The sequence below is a fragment of the Cuculus canorus genome, chromosome 24, assembly GCF_017976375.1.
Source record: "Cuculus canorus isolate bCucCan1 chromosome 24, bCucCan1.pri, whole genome shotgun sequence".
In the NCBI taxonomy this organism is placed as follows: domain Eukaryota; kingdom Metazoa; phylum Chordata; class Aves; order Cuculiformes; family Cuculidae; genus Cuculus; species Cuculus canorus.
Window position 1 is genome coordinate 6806455 of NC_071424.1, and position 15483 is coordinate 6821937.

Consider the following 15483-nt stretch of genomic DNA (forward strand, 5'->3'; position numbering starts at 1 on the left):
CTCGCTCCCGGCTCCTATGCTTGCAGTGTCTGACAGTTATCCCTCTCTCCTGCCTGTTGAATGGGCTTCTTAAATTATAGTCAACTTTTCATGGCAATTTCCCTAGGGAGTATTTTCAGTGGCTGATGCATAGAACGTGTTAGTGCAGGGATAAATAAAGTGAGGAACTGAAGCCAGTTGCTTACTTGGATAAAAGAGCAGGAAAATTTCGTTTTCCGAGTGTTTCCATGTAATTGTCAGTGACTGCCTTGCTGCAGGCGCATATGTTATTATCTGACTCAAGGAAGTGTGGTTTGGGAACTGCTGTCGGCATTGTTGCCTGCAAAACTTGCGCTCGCTTCTCTTCCCTCCCCCAGCTTATGGATAGTTTCTCAGCTAATGGCAAATTTCCAGCTTATAGGAATGCATCGCTGGGATGCTGTGCTTCTCCGGTAGTTTCGAGGGGAGCAGTATCAGTACTTAAGGCTTTTTCTGGACTCTTTATTTCTCTCGATATTTCTTTTTTCAATGTATGTCCTATGTACATAAACATATATGTGTGTATTAGAGAGAGAGATGTATGACAAGGATATTTTAAGTACCACACTATTTGGAATAGTGATATTGTACTCTTAAAAAAAGTTATCCTGAATATTTTAGAGCCTGAATATCTGTACAGCTGTCCATATGCTGAGCAAGCCTTTTTGTGTGCAGGAAGACCAAAAGTCCATCCTGGCTTCCAAGGAGACTGTCAGTCACAAGTTTCTAGTCTAGTGAGTGCAGTTCAGAGTCACTCTTGAACTAGAAAGAATTTGGGCTGAGATGAGAGGTGTCAGAGGGCCAGCGGAGTGGCTCCTGCCCATGGCTTCCCTCTACAAGAGCCGCCCCAGTTCACAGCCAGCAGTGCCGCGTTCACAGAGACCAGAACTCCTGCAGGAACCGCCTACCAGATCATATTCTTACTGCAATTGGATGGGAATGTGCGTTTATGGCGATGGAGGGAACCCTCTGGAGCCCATGGGGGTGCGTATCTCCATTTTTTGTGTGCTAACAACAAGGTGGAATGCGTTGAATCCACTCTGACAAGAGGGCAGCTGTAGCATTTAATGAACATTTAGCTTCCAACTTTGTTGGCAAGTTTTGGTGCACGTAGGTGAGCATCTTAGGCAAGCGCTTCCTTGTGCTAGGTCACTAAAGTGTGAAAGCACAGAACGTCACCAAGCTTTACAGATTCTGGGTGTTCCCTCTAGGTTGGGTGATATTGTTCTGCCAAAGGACTGCGTGGTGGTAGATTATGTTTATCACAAACACTGCAATCTGTAACTGCTAGGAGGAGGTTAGGAAGGAAAGAAAGGACAGCAGCGTTGTAAAAAAGACTATCAGAAGCTTCTGTGTTTCTTGGAGAAATTCATCATCTGCTCGTGCTATCTGTGCACTCGTTAACAGAGGATTGGAATTGCTTTTTCTGCATCATTTACCCTTTACGTGGGAGGGATTTCCCTCCATAGGTTCTCTAATGTACAGTTTTGTTCTTGTATTCTTGGTTTACCAGCTTATATATCGAGGGTTACTATTGCCCTGTGTCAAATATCCCCTTCTATTAGTATTTTATTGCAGCTGCTTTTGCCGTGAAATGGTGATGAGCCATTAGAATGCATCTTTGTGTTGTACTGTCCTGATTAAAAGAGTTAACAGAGAAGATAGTTGTCTTGAAAACAGAAATAAGTAAGTGAGAGACAGATTGATTATTCAGTTCCCAGCTTCATTCTAGCTAAGCAGAAATCAAAAGCTTGTAGTTCTCTTGCACCAGCAGGTCACGCCGGTCCCTGTCTCTGGGACCTATAAAATTTCTGCCGTGATTTTGCTGACTCTCACGTGTGCATCTCTAGCAATTTATATTCTGCTGCTTTTACTTGCAACCCAAACTCTGGGAAAAAGCTGTTCTGCTTTCTGCGTGCCTTGAGCTTGGCGTGGTGGCAGCTCTTGTTTCATGTATTGCTCAGAGAGAGCTGATTGCAGGACAATACAATGCGTAGGACCATTTCTTTGAAGATCTGCTTGGATCGTGTGATGTTTGCTGTAATTAATACGATGACATAGATACTGCACTTCATCCGGCGCTGTGTTTCTTGAAAACGTAATTAAAACCTCTGTGGGGTGTTTACAGACTGCCTCATACCCATTTGCTGTCTGTTCCCTGCAGCTTGCTGTGATCTGCAGTTTTTCTGCTTTGGAGAGCAGTGTGTTGCTCTCCCGCACTTCACCCAGCCCAGTCTTGCTTTGTGGCTGCATCAGACCTGCCGTCTCCTTGCAGTGAATTTGTTCTTTCCATCTTTCCACCCCACTTAGCACACTCAGGTCTCTTAAAATTCAGCCAGTAAGCAAAGTGAAGCATCACCTACAACTGTAAAATCTGTCTTTATCCTCTGTACTACAAAGCAAAAACCAAAACACAAAAATAACCCCGAGTAAAGTAAAACTGTGATTGAATTGCCAGGAGCTACAGGGGCTGCTGTTTGCAGTGGAATATTTACAGCACGTCCACCTTCTCTCATCACTGGGAAAAGGCTATAGCTGCTTACTCAGAGAAACCAGCTTTGTCACTGTGCAGTGGCTCTGCCGGATGCTTTGGAAAATTCAGTTATCTCGTGCTTGTAAAATGGTTTTGGGTGAGCTCCAAGAAGTGAGGAATTGTGTAAATGGAAAGAAACCAAAAGTTAGCAATCGATAAAGGCTGCAGCCCAAGCCGAGCTCCTCTGACTTGCGAAATGTGCACGTCTGAAGATTAAGTCCCTGTTATGATTTGGGCACCCAAAATTGCTAATGATATTTTAACATATTCATGTTTTTATATAAATTCAGGGAGAGGCAGAGGAAAAAAGACTGTGAGGATGATGGGGTAAGAGACACAAAATGTTTTTTCTCCTGCTGTATCTGTGCACTCCTGCAAAGCTGTAGCTGAGCGCTGGACTGAGGGAAATCCTGCAGCCCTGCTGCACTCCTGCAAACCCTGCTGCAAAGCTGCTGTCCTGGCTCAGCAGCAGTGTGCCCGGCCTCCCCCGAGCAGCCAATGCTGCCCTCTACTCCGTGGATTTCCATTTGAAACTCCTTTGCAATCTGTTCTGTCCTCCCTCACCCGGTGTCCGGGAGATACGGATTATTTTCTGTTGTGTGCAAAAATACTTCAGCTGCTGCGAACGTGGTGGTGCTCACACAGCCCAGGAGTGTGCTGAACATGCACACTGCATGCGTGCTGGTGGATGAGCTGAACTCCTCCTCAGGCAAAGGCAGGTCTCATCTTTCCTCCCCTTATTCCCGGTGCATGCCTGCAGCTTCTACACGCCTCACTGCAGAGTTCAAGGTGTAAATGCCACTGATTCTGAGCTGTTGCAGCAAACCGCCCACCTTACTGAGCTGCAAATTTACTTGGTTTGGGTGTTTCAGAGAGTTTTTTTATTACTGCTCTGGACTTAATTTGCAGTATATTTTGCAAATGCGTTTCTCCTGCAGGTGGTTTATTCCTGCTGGATGCTGTGCAAATAGAAGCTGTTTGACTTGTGTCAAAAGCTGCAGAAAATGCTTATTGTTTGCATAATGTGCCATTACCTGGGTAGCATATATGCACTGCATAAAGGAGAGCAGGGGAGAGCTACTTGTCTGCAAAATTAGGAGTTGCACAGCTTTCATTCATCAAACAGCAGCTTTTTTTGTTCATGAAACAGCAAATTCTTGGGAGGGCAATCATCCCTCTGAATTTTAGGCGCTTCCCGTGTTAGCATATCCATCACAGCTAGTGTGTCTGTCTGGATAATCAATGGGAAGGAATGAGCTCCTCTGCAGTATGTTCACATGATCTGTGCTGGAGGAACTTTCTTAAGGTGATGAATTGCACCCTGGAAGTGCAGTTTGGTGAGCCTGGCCAGCTTGCATGTAGACATCTCCATCGTAGCCAGCTCCCAGTGCATGATTTATTTCCTCTAGAAGTCTGCAGCGCTGGCGTCTCCAGCACAGATGATTGATCCTTCACACTTTCCTTGTATTCTTTGGAGATCGGAGAAACCCAGGGCATGATTTATTGGGAAATTGCTTACACCAGGATTAGGAGAGAAGCTTCTCACGTGTGTCCCACCAGCACTGGAGGAGACAGGCTCGCATGCTTGTACCTCCAGGCAGTTGGAGGAACCCCCATCAAAGCGATGGATCTGCTGAGCGCCGGAGGCCAGGCTGTGTTTGGTCGCACAGCGCTGAACACCATAGCGTGGAGGTGGAGAAAAGCCATTGTGGTGGATGATTTTAGAATGATCCAGATTTTGTGATTCATTGGGGCTTTGTCATAGCGCAGGAAGTTGGATACCTTGCTAATAGATGTCTTAACCTACTGGATCAGATGTAAAATCCACTCAGCCCATTCCCTGTTAGATGAAAGTGGTTTGTAATGGAGAACAAGGAAGAATCCAAGGACAAAGTAAGCGTATTCCTTGATAGATCTTCATCCCTCGCTTGGCTCGTTATTCTTTGAACATATCTTAGACCTTCGATACTCCGTGAACCTGTGGCAGTGACAAACCTACCAAAGAACACTGCATTTCAGGCACCCTCATCCTTGTACGTTGAGAGAGTGTTAATAATCTTCCCTATTAACCAGACTGAAGAGCCCAATCTAATTAATCTTTCCTAAGATAGAAGCCGCTCCAGCACTATGGAAATCAGCCTTGCTGCTGTGCAATCCCTGACTCTGCAGGAGCGCTGCTGAATTCCTCTCCCGCTCCTCCGCAGCAAATGCCAGGGCAGAGAGTTCAGTTTATATGTTTTCATTTGAATAATTCTTTTGAAATCTCCTCAGTTTAATGAAATCCAGCAGTGACCAGCTCTGTATTTGCACTGGGTGGGTTTCAGTATTAAGGGACTTAGTTTGCTTCAGTGTTTGAAGGTCATTTCTTTTATGTCTTAGCTCTTTTCAAGGTGTTTTGTCTTTGTAAGATGCCTGCAGTTCAGCAGTTTCTAGCGTGATGTGTTTCATATTGATGAAGGCAGCAGATTGCAGGAATATGATCATGAATATAATGACAGAAGGGAGGGTCTGAGAAATGCGCCAGCACAGGGTTTCTGTTCTTGAGATTTTGATCTGAATAGAGGTGGTTCCAGCTTTTTTTTTTTTTCCTAATGATGCAATAGGACATGGAGTGGGGCAAATAATATACTAAATAGGTGCACCTTTTTTTCTCAGAACATATTCAACACTAAAGAGTTTATTTCAAGGCTGTAGGGAGAACATAATGCAAGCTTTTGTGTATTGTGTGCCCATCGGAAAGTTGCCCCAAAGCAGAAGTCGGCAGTAGTCTTGGTAGATGGAGCTAAGATTGTTGTTGTCCCTATGAGAGACAATAATATCTCAGCTCTGGAGTTTGCAGGCAGGAAGGCAGAGCACTTGTTTTTATTTTAACCTCTTCTGCCCTTTTTCTTTCAGGTCATATCTGACTCCAGTGCGGGATGAGGAAGCAGAATCGCTGAGGAAGGCACGATCCAGGCAGGCCCGGCAGACTCGCAGGTCTACACAGGTAAAGAAGGGCAACACTCGCATTCGTGTGCAGGCTGAAGAGAGCTGATGAATAGAGAGGCAGGATTTTCTTTTGCTCTTATATTGTGACTTGGGATGAAGGGCTCGTCTGCCTTCTCACTGTGGTGGAGAGGTTCTGGCAAAAGCTTCTGCAAGCAACTATTACAAAAGACTCCCCCAAGGATACAGGAGGTCGATTTCAGAGTACTTGTCTCTGCAGTATAGATGTCTTTTAGTTTGTAGCTTGATCACGTATGCTTGGGTTGCTTTGAGTCGGTGCTAAGTACACTGGGAGATGTGTTGAAGGCAACAGGATTCTTTCCTTCCTGTTGGTGTAAGGATGAAGGGTTAGCCTGGCGAGTTATGAGCCCGCTGGGCATTTTAAACTGACCTGGAAGACTCAAAATCTGATTGCATAAATTTAAAATGCCTCTGTCTTACTTTCTCTCCAGGGTGTGACACTCACAGACCTTCAGGAGGCAGAGCGAACCTTCAGCCGGTCTCGGGCAGAGCGGCAAGCTCAGGAACAGCAAAGCGAGAAAGCTGAGAGCGTTGAGCCTGCTGAAGACAGCAGTGAGAGGCAGGAGACCCGGTCACGGTGGAGCAGGAATACGGATGAGGAGGTGATCCTCCTGGCCTCACTTCCCAATTTTTAAGAGCTAATGAAACCATTTAGGGTAGCTGAGATCAGGAGAAATTCTTTTGGGGATATTTCTTTAATGTGAGTGTGGACGACTCGCACAAAGAGACATTACTGAGGAATAGGACCTTGCCTCAGCGAGCCGTGTGAGGGATGTGGATATGCAGGTGCTAGAGGTTCGCTGTGCCTTCTGTGTAAATCACAGAAAGCGGAATGAGAAGGGTAATGATAGGAATGTGGCCTGGATCCACCCTTGCTGTGCAGAATGCACTGAGGCTGTGTGTGCACATTTTCCCATGTGCACTGCAAAGTGAGATGCTACCTGTTTCCCCTGCCATCACTTCTGGGCTTTGACTCTAACTCATTCGTTTCTGCTAGATAATTTGTTTGTCTGGCTGCTGGAACAGAGGGATTGATCCCTCTGTGCTCCCACATTGTAGCTGCACAATGTTTTAACATACATCCCAGTCTGATAGAGTGAACCTGATCTGGTGGAGGGAGGCAATTGCTTCCAGCAGAATTAAAGAAAATATTATGTTCTAAAAGATTACCCAGTTCCCTGAAATCTCAAATCTGGTAGTTCCTTTTCATTCCACTAACTTTTTGTCCTTGTTCTTTGCTTGTAGAGTATCTATCGACGATTAAGGTGCCCAGTACAACCAGACAAACCCACGACACCTGTATCTCCCTCGACGTCAGCACCTCTCCTTTATACAAGTTCATACCTGACTCGAACAAATAAGTATCTAGGTCTTGACTCTGTGAATCCAGCAGATTTCAGAGGTGCAGAAATGGAGAAAAATGGTATGTACCCAGGAGAGCGAAGAACAGTCACAACTCAGGGATTTGCATGAGTTTTGGAACTTGCAGTGTGTACACAGAGAGAGAATTAAGTTTACTTGTTATGGTGAGGGGAGCAGGATGAGGAGCTGCCATCTCACCAAACAAATGTTATTTGTTTAAATGCTAATTTAGGATACAGCCAATTGTTTGTAAAAGAGGGGGATGAAAGGATGGTTTCCATTTTGGATAAGTAGATGAAAGTGTAATCCATGGAGTGTTTAGATCTCAGAGCTGGGAGAGCAATTCCACTAGTGCAGTTTGTCCTCAGAATATTCAGGATGATGTGGGGAGAGCTGACAGCTCGGGTAATCTCTCTGATAAAGGAAGGAGTGTGAGTAACCAGATGTAGCAGGGCACTGAGATTCCATTTAATTTGGTTTAATAACTCCTTTGTAATATAACACAAGCCAGGATGATCCTGATCAGCTTGAAAAGAACCCCAGTACCTTAGCAAAAGCACAGGTGTAAATCACTGAAACCAATGCAATCTTTCTTTGCTTGGCCAGAGTGTGAAGACCAGGATTTAGATGACAGATCTCTAAACAAGCAGTCAATCCGAGAGAGGCGGCGGCCAAAGGAGAGGCGAAGAGGCACTGGCATCATTTTCTCGACAAAAGATGTAAGTTTCAGGTCCTTAATGATGAGGACAGAAGAGTTCTGTAACATTTAGGGTGAATTTCCTTCCAGCTCCAAGCTTCAGATTTTCTCCCCTGTCATTTGATTTCTCACTAGTCCTTCCCTCTCCGACTGTATTTCAGTCTGGCACTTCCAAAGGAATTGCATCCCTGTTTGGCCCGCGTAAAAACCTGTGGAAACCTTTCTGGGAAACCTGTTCTTGAGCCATAACTCAGTGTGATCCTTGCAGAACTGTGGAAGAGCCCACGTGGGAGGAGAGAGATTAGATGTCTAGTTTCTTTAGAAGGAGGTCGTGAGCCACTGGAAGTGTTTTCAGATTCCTCAGCACCCAACATTGAGTATGCTTTAGGCCCTCTAAAAAAAAGACAGTGAGGAAGAAGACCTGTGGCTAGAGGCCCTGCCCAGCACCCGAGAAGCACTCACAGTATAAACGCCGTGGAGTTGTCTGTGGTGTGGTCGTTTCTCATAGTCCTGATTTCAAAAGGATTTCTCTTGTCTGAGGGAAGAAATCTAGCCTTCCAAACCCTGGTTAGAGGTTCAGATAGGAAAACAGATCAGCTTTCTCAGGAGGGAATAGATATTATGAAGTCATGGTCAAGAAGTGGGCAACAATTCCAGTCCAGCTATAGACACAGAGCCTTCCGCACCCACCTCGAGGTAGAGACTTCCTGCACAGTACAATGAAAATACCCAGTGGTCTTCCTTGGGGCAGCAGTTGACACGTTTAATATTTAGAGTTAGAGACGAGTTGAATGGCCCTGTTGGAAACCTCAGAAAGACTTGCCTCAAACACCCCTTTTTAATTATTTTTAAATGATTCTTGCATTTTTTCACTTGCGTGCCAAGTGTGATTATTTTTTCTTTTCTTATTTTCTCAGTTAAATGCCTCACAGCTTGCCCAGTTGCATACTGGGTCATTATAGCAGTATTAGCAGCTTCAGAGCAGAAGACAAATCATGTCTGAAAGTTTGTTCATTTCCTGGTTGTTTTTACACAAAACTGCAGCTACAATCTTTAAAACACCTTGCGTTCCGTATGGATTCAGCTGTGACACCGTTGTAGCTTCCACTTGCTCCATGCAGTCCTGGAGCTCTTACAAAGATACAGTGGGTTACAGAGGCTGTGTAAGTGCAAGCTGTCTGAGATGGCGAGTCTTTCCTCCTGAAAGCAGTTTCAAGTGGAAGATACTCCTCGAAAGTCATAATTATGCCACCATTTCAGATATGCGGACTTACAAGTATCACAGCGTTTTTTCCCTGAGTACATCAAGGAGCATTGCTCCTTCTCCTACAGGCTCTTCAGGAGCGTGCAGGTGGCAGTACCCATCTCAAGACACTGACTCTGTTCCCAGTACCGAGATCTTCTAAATGGCCATTAGGTTTTCAAACCTTACTGGGTAATCAGCCAAAAACATGGAATCATGGAATGGTTTGGGTTGGAAGGAACCTCAAAGCCCATCTAGTTCCACCACCACCCACTGCATCAGAGGCTCCAAGCCCCATCCAACCTGGCCTTGAACCCCTCCAGGGATGGGGCAGCCACCACTGCTCTGGGCAACCTGTTCCAGGGCCTCCCCACCCTCATCGTGAAGAATTTCTTCCTCATGTGTAGTCTAAATCTGACCCCTTCCAATTTAAAGCCATTCCCTGTCATCCTGTCACTCCATACCCTTGTAAAATGTCCCTCCCCAGCTCTCTTGTAGCCCCCTTCAGGTACTGGAAGGCCGCTCTAAGGTCTCCCCGGAGCCTGCACTTCTCCAGCCTGAACAACATCTAGACAGGCATTTCATTTGAAAGATGTGATCTTGGCTCTAATGTCAAGTCATAAGCAATACGTTGTTGTCCTGTGATACAATTTTGTTGTCTCCAAGGCTGCCTAATTATATTGTTTCCTTTTCATCCTAGGATGATGATGAAGCTGATGGAAATGAGGAAGTGAAGGAAACTCGGGTAAGTGAAAACATGTGTCTAAATAGTTGGTCTTTCACTCGAGTGTTGGTGGCAAGGAGTCTTCTGTGGCTTTACTTTTATTTATATGAGAAGTTCAGGAGCTGAGCGTGGATTGGGAGGTAATTCTGAGTAGCAAATTGCTTACTGATTTCTTGTTTGAAAGGTAAAGAATATCAACAGTGGCCTAAGCTCAAAGGTTGGCTCTTTGAGAGCTGCGTAGGCCTTTCTCAGGCATGGAAGAAGGGGAGCAGGAGCAGGGGTGGGCACCTACCCGAGAGCGCTGTCAGAAGCTGTGATGGCTGGGGAGCGTGGCCGTCAGGAACTGAGGAAGATCTCAGAATTGCCCTAACTCTGTTGTTTTGAACAGTATGTTTTGTATTTCTAAAATCTGCGCTCTTGTCTCCTCATGGGTTTGTTTTCTTGTGGGAAATTGCCTTGGCAAGCAGCACAGCAGAGCTTGCCCATTGTTTCCCTGCTCTTGCAATGGCCTCACTGTCCTTTGAGGCCCTTTCTTTCATAATAGTTATTGAGTCCTTCCAAACTGCCTTGGTTTCTTTTGGGTTTTGTCTGTCTTTGTCTAAGCCGTGTTTCAGCATGACAACATGACTGACCCTTGCTGTATTAAAGCTGAATGCGTTTCCGGGCTATTAAAGCGAGATGTGCAAGACCTGGGAAAACCAGCTAACGTGAGGTTGCGCGGGGGTCACCCTGCTCATGTGACATTTAATCTTTGCCAGAAAATGGTGAGCTTACCGTAGCTTTTCCACGTACTTTGCAATTCAGTGGAGTGATTGAAGCATCACTTTATTGAAATTAGCTGGTTCTTTGCTGAAAATTCCCAGTTATTGCTCTTCAGGGTGTATTTTTGGATTTCTTTTTGCATTGCTCAGTGGAACAGAGCCAAGTCACGGTGAGCCTTGTGGGGACCGGAGATGCACGTGGTGCTGGGATGGCTCTCAGCCTGTGCTTATCTTTCAGTGCCAGCCTCTGCTTTCCCAGTGCTTACTTTGCAATGTGAAAAGCACAATGTTCCTTCCTGTGGAAGCACCACCTGCTTCAAGTAGCCCAGCTCTTCCCACAGGGTTTCTGTTCCTAGCAGCACACAGCTTCGTTAACCTTCCACTTTAACCCTGCATGAAGGAGTCAGGCACTCATCTTCCTCAAAGCAGTTTTGACATTCCTGCCACCTCACAGAAAGGCTGAAGTATTTTGTAATGTGTAAGAAGTAATAGTAACAAGGACACCTTGCTTCCAGCAGTCGTGTTTTGGACTTGCTGGGAATGTCATCTTCTTCTGTGAAGTTGTCCCAGATCAGCTAAATTAAGACAAAAGAGTATCTGAGACTGCAGGTTTGGAGGCTTCTCAGAGCCTAGTCCTAAAATTGCTGAGAACTCTGTTGAGCGTAGTCCTCACTGCTCCTGTAAGCAGGTAAACTGTGCTCCATGAGAACCCACCGTATGTTCCTGCCCAAAAATTCAGAGTCGCCAGATCTCTTAAAAACAATGCTGATTTTCTACAAATTAATAGCAAGAAATCCTTTTGTCTTAGACTTCTCATAATTTTCTAGTGAGTTCCCATCTAATAGCACAGCAGCTTCCCTTCAGTTCCCATGGACCCTTCGTGCCTGTGCGTAGTGGAAACAGTCCTCTGTTTTCCCACATACCTTACCCACGTTTAGCCTGGTTTAGGCTCCTCTTCCACTCTGCTGCTGCTGTTTTTCCATTCTGCCAGTCCGCTTGTTTTTACCCAGTTTCCAGTTAATTTTCTTTACTACTTGCCTCCTGCATCATAGAATCATAGCCTCATGGAATGGTTTGCGTTGGAAGGGACCTCAAAGCCCATCCAGTTCCACCCCCTGCCATGGGCAGAGACACTGGATCAGGGGCTCCAAGCCCCATCCAACCTGGCCTTGAACACCTCCAGGGATGGGGCAGCCACTGCTGCTCTGGGCGACTTGGCCAGGGCCTCCCCACCCTCACAGAAAACATTTCTCCCAAAGATCTTATCTCAATTTCTTCTCTTTTCTTTGCCCAGGGAGGTGGCCGAGTCACCTTCCCTGGAGGTGTTTAAGGAACGGGTTGATGAAGTGCTTAGGGACATGGTTTAAGGGAGTGTTAGGAATGGTTGGACTCGATGATCCAGTGGGTCCTTTCCAACCTGGTGATTCTATGATTCTTCCAGCTCTTCCCCAGCTTATTTTACCTCCAGATCAGAGAGGTTTCTGTCCTGCTAACCGGACATCCCTTTGGCAAGCATCCCAGAGCAGCTTCTTCCTTTCAGTTCTGGTGTGAAGCAGGAAGTACAATTAGTAATCATTAATTCATTAGTAACAGTAACAATTTCAGGTGCCACCATCAGAATTGCGAACTTGATCATGCTGAAGTGTCCCAGTTTGGTAGCAGACTCCCGAAGGCTCTCCTGATTTCATGTGAGCAGTTATTTTTTAACTCTGCTGTTTATTTCTTGGCTGAGATGAGGAAGATTTTCCCAGAAGCCAAAAAAGGCCCTTCTCGAATTCCCTCCTCCAAAACAAGCAGTGTTGGATTTTAGCAAAGGAAAGGTAGATGCCAGTTTTTAAAAAGGAGCCATTTTTGCTGCTCCCTTTCTTGGTTGATATTATCCTGCCAGTTACAGCTGTGGGCCCACGCTAGGACAGAACCAGAGCAATACGCACTCTTGCTCTCAGGCACAGGCCTAGAGAGTTTCTGCCCTCCACAAGGACGCTATCCAGACTCTAAGGCTCGAAGAGAGCGACAGAGCCCCAGGCATGGGTGGCTTCTGCCTTTGGCTGATGCCATTGTGGTGTCTATTGCAGTCCTGGACCCAGACAGGGACAGGACCAGTCCCTGGCAAGCTCCTGTCCTCAGCCACACACCCGCAGAACTCCTCTACCTTCTACATGGTCTCTAACAATAAAGATAAGTCTTGCAGAGTCTGGCAGAACTCTGGTCAGGAATTCTGCTCATAGAGGGATGGGGGCTGCTTCCTTCTTTCCTGATGTCATCCTGCCTTTGACAGGGGCAGGCAAACACAAGGACAGGAGCACTCCACGGTGCACAGCTGTCCTCATCTGCACGGGCAGAGAGTTTTCCTACCTCTTGGAAGGACCCAGACAATAAAGATAAGTCCTGAAGAGTCTGGCAGAACCCTAGGAGGGAACTGTGCGTCTAGAGGGTCGTGGGCTGCTTCTTCCCTTTCCTGATGTCATCCTGCCTTTGACAGGGGGATGCAAACACAAGGACAGGAGCAGTCCATGGCACACAACTGTCCTCAGCTGCACGGGCAGAGAGGGCTTCCCACACTCTTAGGAGCACCAGTGTGGGAAACCGGCCCAGACGCTTTCACTGAGTTGTAGGCAACTGCAAGCAGTCGCGGGCTAGGATGTGTCAGGCAATCATCCTGTGTTTTGCTACCAGCCCCGCCTTTCTCCTTGTGCTGTGGACTGTTTGGACACATTGTGGAAAGTTGGAAGAGCGGGCGAGGTTTTAATGTGGAATAAATGTTCAAGGGCACAAGGGCTTCAGCTAGAAAAAGCCTCTGGGGAAGCAGCTTGAAGAGGTTTTTGCGTGGTTCCACTGGGAAGGATCTGTAAAGGAAATCCCATGGTGGGAGTTGGAACTGGATGATCTTTAAGGTCGCTTCCAACCCAAACCATTCTGTGATTTGATGAAAGAACCTTTGTTTGTTCTGGGGAGGCCTGATCTGAAACCAGAGGTGGGGAAAAAAGTTTGGCTATAGCCTGGTCTCAATTTCTCAGAAAGAAAAGATTGCGAGAGTCCGAAATAACACATTTGTACCGGGCTGAGCATTGTGGGTAGGCCGGCATCGGGAACCCTTTCTTGCTCCCTGCCAGCCAGTGACTGTGAAATTCCAGCGAGAACTCGGTCGTGGAGAGGCCAGTGAGCATGGATAGAATGTGGCCGGTGCAGGGATAAATCTGTGGCTCTCATTTGGGATGCAGCGTTTGAAGGATAATTGCAGAGGCTAAAGAGGACGGTCCCATGGTACCTTTTGGGGAGGCTTTTCCTCATCTGTGACTTCTGCCAGTGCTATTACACAGCAGGAGAAATTGAGGAACAAATTTGGAAGAAAAGTATATTTTAAATGACGTACTGTACCTAGTAGAATATCATTTGTAATCACTTAAAGGATTTAATCTCCTTGTGTTTCTTTTTACCGGCATAACAGCTGAGCCTCACCTGCCTGTCAGATAGCTCATCAGCAAAGCTTTCAATACAGGGAATGCACTGATTTTTCCTGTTGGCAAAGTAGCAATTTCTGGGCAGTAGAAGTGTCAAAGAAAAGATCTGCTCTCGTGAGCTTCCTCTGAGACAGCCCAGACAGCACAGAACCCAGGCACATCGTGGAGTTACCTTCTGTGCAGGAATAACACTGAAAGATGGGATCCTGGATGACGATCACAATAGGTGTATCACATAGGCTCCGTTCTTATCTCCCTGTACTTTGATTTACAAAACATCAGTGTTTTATATTCTGTGAAACACACTTCCAACCCACTCGGTTTTGCAAATGTTGCGTCTTCTGCTTAATTGCACAGTTAACACAAAGTCACCGGATAGAGGCAGGTGCTAATAAAAACTAAATCTGTCCTACAGAACTGAATTTCTAAGCTGGATTCATGAATTTCAAGGGAAGACCAATGAACTGGAAAATTCCTGATGCAAACTGAATGCCTTGATGTTACAGCTGTTTTGGAGCTGTGGCTTGGGAGTTCTCTTTTTGGGGTGTTTGATTTCTCATCAGTCTGTTTTATTTTAGTGGTGTGGAGGTTTCCGATTCACATTTTATAATCCTGGTATTTACCTTTCCTCAAAGATGGACTTGATAAACAACTAAAAGATAGCAATAGCTTCAGTTTGTGTTTTGTGACCTGCAGACTGCACGTATGGGGAGCCCCGGGAGTTCAGCAGCTGCCCCGGATCCCCTCTTGCCCCGTGCCGCCCAGTGCAGCCGGTGCCAGGCAGACTGTAGCCATGCCTCCGACTGTCTTTTTAAGCTAAGGAAGGCTCTGAGCTCTCCACTTTCTGGACTCAGATTGCCTAATATGGTAAGGTATGTCTTCACAGGCCATGTTGTTTGCTGGGATACAAGGAAAAGTTGCCTACTGAAAGGGAACAAAATAGGTGAACTTCTCGCGAGCTGATAAGGAAGGAAAATCTTTGAATCTGAGTAGCGCTGTATGGTGCCTTCATCCTGTGCCCTTACTGCTACTCGCCCCGGTCCCTCCTGGGGACTGAGGGTGCAGAAGTTTTTCCCCGGTTTCACCTTGAATATTCCCTCCGGGCACAGACACCGGGTGCTGTGGGAGGGAAGGGCTCTGGCCCGTGGCCAGGTAGCCTTGGTGGGCCTGTGCCTCACTTGCACTACTGCAGCTGAATGCTAGAGCATTTCATTATCTGTATCATAAGGCTGTGAGAGATTGGCTCCCTTTAGTCCTGTTTATAAACAAAATGCTGTAACGGGAAGGAAGTCTTTAATGTCCGTGTAACAAGCAATATAAAGTTGAGTCTAAACTAGCAAAAAATTGCTGCAAGAGCATGAGCTAACGTTTTGTCATGGAGCTTTAGCCATGATGGAGAACAGCTTTATGTGTTCAGAGGGCCCTGGGTTCTTTGCGGGGCAGAGCAGGAAAGCACTATAAAAATTTAAAGTCATTCTGCAAATATTCCTACAAAAACATTTCACATCTGCACAGCTGATCTGCCCAAGAGCTGCAGACGGAGATGCGCATGTTGGTTTTTCTTGACCTTAGTATTTTGAGTAGGGCATCAGACTTGCTGTCTGCTGTCCCTGTTGACAGAGCACTCAGCCCACCAGTGTGGCCGCCCAGTTCCTATTTACAGCTCGGGAAAACACAT

The 15483-nt window shown here is 46.2% G+C and overlaps 1 protein-coding gene across 11 annotated transcripts in view; it reads left to right on the forward strand.

Annotated features, from left to right (window-relative positions):
- The window catches only part of PPP1R12B (protein phosphatase 1 regulatory subunit 12B), a 131194-nt gene that overhangs the window by 72385 nt on the left and 43326 nt on the right, over positions 1–15483 (forward strand). For all 11 annotated transcript variants that reach the window (XM_054087981.1, XM_054087978.1, XM_054087974.1 and 8 more), the window contains 5 exons: positions 5447–5537; positions 5989–6159; positions 6803–6980; positions 7526–7638; positions 9560–9604. In XM_054087981.1, coding sequence (XP_053943956.1) covers positions 5447–5537; positions 5989–6159; positions 6803–6980; positions 7526–7638; positions 9560–9604 — 598 coding nt within the window. The remainder of the gene's footprint in view (positions 1–5446; positions 5538–5988; positions 6160–6802; positions 6981–7525; positions 7639–9559; positions 9605–15483) is intronic.